The following is an 8,372-nucleotide window of genomic DNA, read 5'->3' as shown; positions in this document are numbered from 1 at the left end:
TGGCTAGTGCTGTGTTTAGAGACTCTTAAATGAGGCTCCAAGGGTTCTTTTTTGCATCACACCATGATAGGCCTAGTACAAGCAGCAACACCACAAAATTTGCCATTTTCAGAGAATAGTAACAGGTCTGACACTATGTAAAATGGCAAGTTTCTAATGTTCGGCCTATTTGCCCAGGAGTAGCAGCAACAAGTGTGACCGCCCTGTACAGTGAGGAAAGGACATTGCATTTTAGTAATTTGAGCAGCAGGATGGATGACTAGTTCGCACATGACACCAGTATTGTGCCATTACACCTACTGACCAGGTAGGGCTGAGCCCATTACATTTCAGCACAACACACAAGACTGCCAATAAATTTGTTTTATTCTGCCATCAAGTACAATGTATGCCACAGCTCATAGGAGGCTCCTTTTTAGCACAAGAAAGGTTCGTAAATGGGTCTCCAACATTTTATAAAATGTAAGTTTAGAGATCCCAACATGATTGTATTCAGTCTTGGGCTTGTATTAAAATCTGGAGGCAATGGTGTCTGGTTCAAGTTCCTTAGGGACCAATTCTTGTAGGAGTTAGAACTGGATACAGGTCACAGCGACATCTCCTCCAACTTCAATCATGTCAATGTCACCGAAACTCAGGCGATGGGTGTAGTCGAATGCTTTTGTTCCATTAGTATAAACCCCAAAGGAGCTTCCTTCATTTCTGATTAACATCTGAAAACAAAAGATCAGATTAAAAATAGAGGGCAGATTTGTGGTGTCCCACCACTGGTGTTTGTTTCCTTTAACCTAAGGAAAAAGGCTTTGAGGGGTGCAAAGTGGTGATGAGGTATTCTAAAGTTTCACCACTAGGCGTCAGCGTTTTTGTGTTTATATGTATTGCACAGCTGAAGGTAGTAATGGGTTAATGTTATGTGTATCATGTGTTTTATGCTGACCAATAGCAGACGCTTTTTTTCTTCTAACCTATTATCTTTCTCCTGCACTTATCAACACTGACAGACACCACAAGCCACTGTAGGAGGAGTTTACACTGGTGGAGGAATTGCAGAGTAGTTTCAGTCTTATCCAGATTCAGAGGGGGAAGGACACAAAAACCACTATTCCTGCAGAAGTTAAGCAAGGGCCTGGCTTATGCTAGGACGCCTGTCAGGGACAGCCAGTTCAGTTAGTCTAGTCACCAACATGTACAGATGCAGTTCGAGACCAACAGTTCTTTAACTACCACTATGTCTACCATGCAGTGCTAAGCACAATAAAAGGAGAGAAAACCAAGGAATACCCTGACCCATGCCAGGAACATGTCATAACAGAGCAGGGATGGGTAGTATCCTGTTATCAGAGTAACTACCCTCTAGGAAAAAGAAGCCAGTACATAAGGCCTACACATCCTATCACACAGTGCAGGTAACTGGTACCCCTCAGACACCTAGCTACACCCAGATTACCACAGCAGGGGCTTGCACTACCCTACTGGGATGGGTGCAAGAATACCAGGGGGCCGAAGGTGATCAGACCAAAGTCTATACACAAGTACAAGTAACTCTGCACTACAATGATATCTTCAGGTTCTGGCAGAGTACATTGCTACACTGGGTTGGGGCTCCTCTGGCTAACTCCTCGCACCACTACAACTACCTCAATTTCTTGCTACTCAAGCATCTCCTTAAGCATTAGAGTGTGTAACGATTTTCTTCCTTGTGAAAACTACTGTTTATATTGGAAAGTCTGACAGTAAAGTTGTTCTATTGTTATTCTAGCGGGACTGTCATCTTCCATTCGCACCGGCACCTATACAAAAGGCACTGCACACTGGGTTATTTTCCCGTTTTTGTGGGTGGCGGTACCAATGGTCTGGGTGTGTCAGTTGCCACTCAGGACTGCTGTGACGAGAGCCCAAGGGACCCGAAACCCGGCAGGTTACCGACCATTTGGGGGAACACTACCGGCCATATACAAAAGCAGGTATTAACCATCACACCTGTGTGCTGGACTAGCACTGGCATCACAATCCGTACACCACAGAATTGGCGTCGCCCTTCCCTACAACGAACTCTGTATGGGGGTAAAAACTAGAGATGAGTGAACCTAGAGCCATTCAAACCAGAGAGTGCAAAATTTGATTACCAGTGGCTGAAAAAGCTGGCTGCAGCTTCATGGAGTCCAGGAAAACATGGACACAGCTTATGGCTGTCTAAGGGCTGCATCCAACAGTAATCAAATGCATGCTCTGGTTTGCACTGACCAAAGAATTCGCGGGGTTCACGTATCTCTAGCTAAAAACGAATGGCTCCTTGGACAGACTCAACATGCACCCGACTAGTTTGGAGTTCTGGGACAGAGAGGTTATTATAATTTAGTCCACTAAAGTGGATGCGTTTGAGCTGCAACCCAACACACAGGTGTGGCACTGTTCTAAATGGACAACCACTTTAGCCTTATTTGTTGTTCTTACCGTAAAGTTTTGCCCAGGTTGGATCAGCATGTTTGGAGTCTCCTTTTCCTCGGCACCCCAGCTGCCATCGGTCATAGTATTTCTTACTATTTCTCCTTCAGGGAAACGAGGATTGACATGAAGGTGGATATTCTTAGTTTTGCTGTCAACAAGATTTACATGGAACCTGAAAAGGAGACAGTGACCTCAGATTTAAAGTTACACAACTCAGATAAAGTCTTATGGTAAAGGTGTGGGGGCTCTCTCAATATCTATATCCTGATCCAGTGTTTAAGTGATCAGTGACTTACACATTGCTGTATACATCTCCATTCATTTGTATCTTGGCTCCAGAATAGCCCCCACTACCCAAAGAGTGACCTGTAAAATGAGCAGCATTGCCAGTGACTACTGTATATTCACCAGTACAGAGAACTCCCATAATGCCTGGGCACTCTTTGGCTATCAAGACATGATGGGGAATAGTATTGGAGGGAAAAAACAAAACAAAAAAACAAACAACTATTGTCTAGTCATTTTTGCGGTGTATTACACCCTGCCTTTAACACTAGATGTACAAGCATAGCAACCATGATGCCTTTGGAGAAGCACTCTACTCTGTGATTGGATAATCTGTCATTGCCAGCACCAAGCATATAACAGCCTAGGCGCCACGGTATTGACAGTAGCGTGTAGAGGGTTAAGCATAGTCATCCGCAGGAGCACCTGCCATGAATGCTGTGGGCTCTGCTGTATACACTGACTCACGATTTCATGTACAGGGATGTTGAAGGCCTGGAAGGGCTTAGTATTCTGGTTTGCAAGTCCCAAACCAAGGACTATCACACACCCAGAGGACAGCTAGTAATCCAAGTTACATACTTGTTTGCATCATTCGGTATGGATCCCATGACAATGAGACTTCCAGTTGGGCCAAAGTTTGCGTGGAGAAGAGCTTTATAGGACATTGTCTATGGAGAAAGTATGGAGCCATTAGTGTTAGAGCAGGAAAGGAACCTCCCTCAGTATAGTCACTAGAATAAGAAGCATACCGGCTCATAAGTCATGATTGCTTCTTGTGGCTGAAAATAGAGAATAAAATAAGTCAGAGATTCAATCGTAATATTATACATATACAAGTTACAGTATATAAAGCCATTCCCCCAGAAAGGCAGCTAATGGGCCTAAGGGTTCATTCACACCACAATTGTATCGCCAACATATCTGTACACAGACCCCCATTTACTTCTATAGCTGCAACATCATCAGCTAGTGACCCATCCGGGTAGTTTCCTGCATGTTTAACTTTCTACTAAGACTCAAAGAATCAATTTCAATCCACAATTCCCAATACTCTGCCAACCCCACTGCTGCTAGACTAAGCGCCCGGCTCTGGGCTGCACCAGTGTGAACAGACCTCACAAGCTCACTTTTCCATGCACAGTCAGCCAGAACACTGAGAAGTCATGGATTAACCCTTATTAGCCTCCTGGCTAAAATTGGAGCACTGGAACCAAGGCAACACAGAAGTGAGGGGGAAGATATCTACAGTGCAGCCTTATGGAGAGAAAGCCAAGACATGGCAGTACATTGGAGCAGAATGTACAAGTTCACTCCGCACTTAACAGCCTCCTGACCCAAGTGGAGAGAGATACAAGAGGAGCCACCTACTGGTCCCACAAACCCTCTGCTGCAGGTCTAATCCCCTGGTTATGGGTAAAACCACTTCCCAGCCATAACACCACCCAGCTTACCTTACTCTGTACTCTGAGACAGCAGACTGAGAGAAGCTAGGGGATTAACCCTTATGTAGTCTCCTGGTAATGAGGAACACCTGGGCCAAATAGGTGGAGTGCTGGAACCAAAAAAGAACAAAAAAGTAAGAAGACAGAATCCACAGTGTAGCAATATAGAGAGAAGAAAAATATGAAATGTTAAGGCAGGTCCAACTTGTGTCAGAGGCTGGAGAGGAGCCTGACAGACCCCGATTGAAGTTGTTGGACTCTGTCAGGTCTAAGATAATAAAAAAAAATGTTGCTGGTATATGATTTGCTTTTGCATGATGGGAATTGTTGTTTTGCAACAGCTGGAGGACCAAAGGTTTCACATCCCTGGTGTAATGGATACCTGTTGTCCTCCAGAGACAATAATGGTGTTGTCTCTAGAAGGAATTGACCATGCTTTTCTAACACTGAATAAACCCTTTAAGTAATGGTGCGTTTACACAGACAGATATTTCTGACAGACTTTTAAGCCAAATCCAGGAATGAAGGGGAGAAATCTCAATCTTTCCTTTATGACCTGTTCCCTGTTCATAGTCCGTTCCTGGATTTGGCTTCAAAAATCTGTCAAATAAATCTCTCAGTGTAAAGGCACCATTAGGCTATGTTCACATTACGTATAAGACCGTCCGTTAAGTACCGGACAGATGATCTTTCCGTCCGCAGGGTTCTGATTTGGGCGCATCAGCGCACGCCCGGATCAGAAGCTCCCACAGCACACAATGAAGCAAGCGGACAGAGCCGCTCGCTCCATTGTGGGAACTGACAGGGTTTCCTACGGCCGCAATGACATGTCAGTTATTTGCGGGTCCGCTTGATATCCCGGGCAGAGCGTATACGATGTGTAAAGGCTCCGGCCGGGATCCCATAGAAATGTAGGCAATGTTCCACACTGCATAAAGTATGGCCGTTGTTGCCGATTTTTTTTTTTTTATGGAGGCCAGAAAAATGCCACAAAAAAACGGTGTATGAAGCCAGCCTTAGATAAAATTATAATAATAACATCTCTAATCATCCGGGGGCAAATCTAATCTGGGAACTGAAAACTGATTGTCAAATTCGTTCACCTCTGAAATCTGTTTTATGAAAAAAAATAGTTTTTGTTTTCCACAATCGACTGGATAACCCATTAGGGTGCGTTCACACCTACAGGATCCGCAGAAGATCCGCAGCAGATTTGATGGTGCAGATTTGATGCTGTGTTCAGTTATTTGAATGAAATCCGCTGCCGAAAATACGCTGCAGATGCGGTAAGTGTGAACTTACCTTTAACATGAAGAGCAAAGAAAAAGGCCAACGGCCAGAAGTTAGTTGGAAGTCAGTGGAAGTTTATGAGATTCCATACATAATGCATAATTTGTTGAGGTGTTTTTTTCTCCTTTCTGTCTTTTTTGAGGCTCAGCGACCATTTTTGCAAAACACAGCATGTGGTGTGTGGGGTTTCTCTTACATAGAGTTCAATGTCATTTTTACGGTTTCTATAAAAAAAAAAAAAAAAAGACACCAGTGTTTTTGTATATGGTGCTTTAAGAGTCCATTTGGGGGGGATTACCTGGATGATGGCAGGCTAGTATTAGGCTGGGGACACACTTAAAAAATAATAAAAATGTGTAGAGTTCCTCTTTTTTTTCCATTAGCAGCCAAGTAAAAAAAAAAAAAAAAAAAAAGAATAGCAGCCTATTAGTACCAGGGTGAGAAGGGCCATTTATTTAGATCCCCCCCAGCCTAATAATACTAACCTGCCATCATCTACTCCAGGACTACTACACTGCAACCTCCAGGTCTATGTTTTAGGATCCTCATTGTCGATAAGAGACCAAGTGCTGCCACTGCCAATTCCAGGTGTCAGTTCTAGGCCCCTCAGGGTCAAAGAGTGTCCGAGTGCTGCCACCACCAGGTCTATGTTCTAGGCCTCTCTGGGTTTATAAAAGTGACACTTCTGTTGCTGCCCCTTACAGGTGTCTGTTCTAGGGCCTCTAGGTCTAAGATATTTTCCCTGATGGCATTGCCACTTTAGAATGTCTACTACTGTCCTGGAAGAAAGCAGCGTTTAACGTTGCTGATTCACTGCCGTCCAGAAATGCCTTGGGGAGAACAAATTATTTTACGCCATCCAATGCTGTCCTGGGGGTTGGGGGGCTTAATTTGATGCCACTGATCCACCAATGTCCACTGCTGTCCTGGGAGAAAGCGTCATTTTACATTACTCATCCACCAATTCCCACTGCTGACCTGGGAAAATTAATTTTGCGCTGCTGATCTACCAATGTCCATGGCGAAAATTGACATTTTGTAAAATTTGATTTTTTTTTTTCATTTTTTGACTGTCATCTGATAGACAAAACATTACTCTAATAGTCCCACTATTGTAGCTACAATGGTTTTTTATATGGTCTTTTTCTATTGAGATTCGCACAAATATTTGTAAGAAATTTGACTTATTGGCTCATTTCTAGTCACTGATAGGTAACAAACAAAAACAGTTATTTCCAATAGTTTATTGAGACATTAATGTATTAAAACATTTTTTTTTTTAATTCTCAACTTTAAAGTTTTTGAAATATACCACAAACAAGCAGATAAGGCGCAGGCAGAAAAGCCATTAGTAAGCTGACATGTTAGAACAAAAAAAACCAACCCGTAACGGGTGCAACAGGTAAAATAAACCAGAAAGGGCCGAGGCCAACACAGAAGAGGAAATGGAAACAAAAGGAGAAGAACAGAGATTTGGGGGGGGAGAAGAACACCAATATTGAGCGAAAAGGTTTTTGAACCCAACAGAGTCTATAAACTGATCACAATAATACCATGTCCGGAAAAAGCGGATGAAACCTCAGGAAAGATCCTATGAATTCCTGGGGGGAGTGGACCCAGTACCATCTGGATAGGACCTTGTACCCAGCCTCCAGTGTCCAAGAAGAGGTACATGATGAATGGGTAGATGTGAACACATGAGAAACCTGAGACAGTAAGAAGCCCAAGTCCATCTTCCAGGCAACCAAGTATGGAGGGCTAGGCTAGTCCGGTGGGGAACACATTTGATTTAAACTTTCTAGTGCAGATTTATGTAAAACTTAAAAAGGGTATGTACAATCTACGGAATTGCAACAGAAAACCCGTCAGATTCAGGAGCTCACACCCGCTTGTGACCACGCATCTCCGCCCATGCCATAGACTCCATTCTATGCATGGATGGATTCCTCCCTCCGTCTAAAGAATGTCCCTGCTCATTTGTTGGACGGAGGGTGGAATCTTTCCGTGCATAGAATGGAGTCTATGACTTGGGCGGAAATGAACACAGCCGCCAGAGTCCGCAGGCAGGTGCAAGCTGTAGAATCCGCAATAGGTTTTCCTGTAGTGTGCTCATACCCTAAGAAATACACGTCCATATTCCACTTATTATATTGGGAGATTATTATCTGAGATGTGTGTACGTAACACTTTATGGACAGCTTTAGCTCCCTTTTAGTTGATCACAAGTTTTCCAAGTTTAAAAATTCTAAACTGCCTACCAGGGAGTATATGTTATGTCATTACTATGTAAGGGTATATGCACACTGAGGAAAACACGGAGGACTTGCGGTAGATCCCAACGCTCATCCCCGCTCCACTCTCCACCTGTGCCATAGACTCCATTGTATGGTCAGGCAGATTCCACCATCCACTTAAAGAATGAATGGGTTCATTCTTCGGGTTGACAGCAGAATCTGCCTGATCATAGAATGGAGTCTATGGCACAGGCGAAGAGTGAAGCAGGCTTCATCGGGTGTCAATGAATATAAAGATGGCGGTATATACACCTGTAAATGATCAATCCATCCCCAAAATGACCAACATGGTCCTGGACCATCCCCAAACTGGCACAGGCAATGTAGGTAAACCAGGAAGGGGATATCACAAGAAATAGCAAAGGGAAAATTCCTGCCAGCACCAGACAATCAGGAAGCATATGGGGGATAATGGCCACGAGCTTGTATACAGCCTGTTACATCATAGCAGTGACAACTCTCAGTTGGAAGGATTAGTGTACATAGACATGCAGTACAACAGGACTACTCATCTTATTGTCTCAGCAGTCACCAATGCATCAGATTCAACTGCAAGGCACAGAAAGGAGAAGGATTCTGTGCAGCTGGATCATTGTCAGTGACTAAACAG

At 43.7% G+C, this 8,372-nt stretch overlaps 1 protein-coding gene across 2 annotated transcripts; it reads right to left on the bottom strand.

Moving 5' to 3' along the window:
- Positions 1-493: 493 nt before the first annotated feature.
- Positions 494-3,511, bottom strand: LOC138770115 (galectin-4-like). 2 transcript variants are annotated; one of them, XM_069949052.1, is made up of 4 exons: positions 3,486-3,511; positions 3,316-3,404; positions 2,455-2,620; positions 494-713 (listed from the first exon to the last, which is right to left on the bottom strand). In XM_069949052.1, the coding sequence occupies exons 1-4, from the start codon at positions 3,498-3,500 to the stop codon at positions 570-572; spliced, it is 414 nt and encodes a 137-aa protein (XP_069805153.1). In that variant the 5' UTR covers positions 3,501-3,511; the 3' UTR covers positions 494-569. The 2 variants fall into 2 exon arrangements, with proteins under 2 accessions (XP_069805153.1, XP_069805154.1); XM_069949053.1 differs by lacking the exons at positions 3,316-3,404; positions 3,486-3,511 and adding an exon at positions 2,745-2,824.
- Positions 3,512-8,372: the final 4,861 nt, after the last annotated feature.

The sequence above is a fragment of the Dendropsophus ebraccatus genome, chromosome 12 (assembly GCF_027789765.1).
Source record: "Dendropsophus ebraccatus isolate aDenEbr1 chromosome 12, aDenEbr1.pat, whole genome shotgun sequence".
In the NCBI taxonomy this organism is placed as follows: Eukaryota; Metazoa; Chordata; class Amphibia; order Anura; family Hylidae; genus Dendropsophus; species Dendropsophus ebraccatus.
The sequence above is the reverse complement of the archived record's forward strand: the minus strand, read 5'-3'. Positions and strand labels throughout refer to the sequence as shown.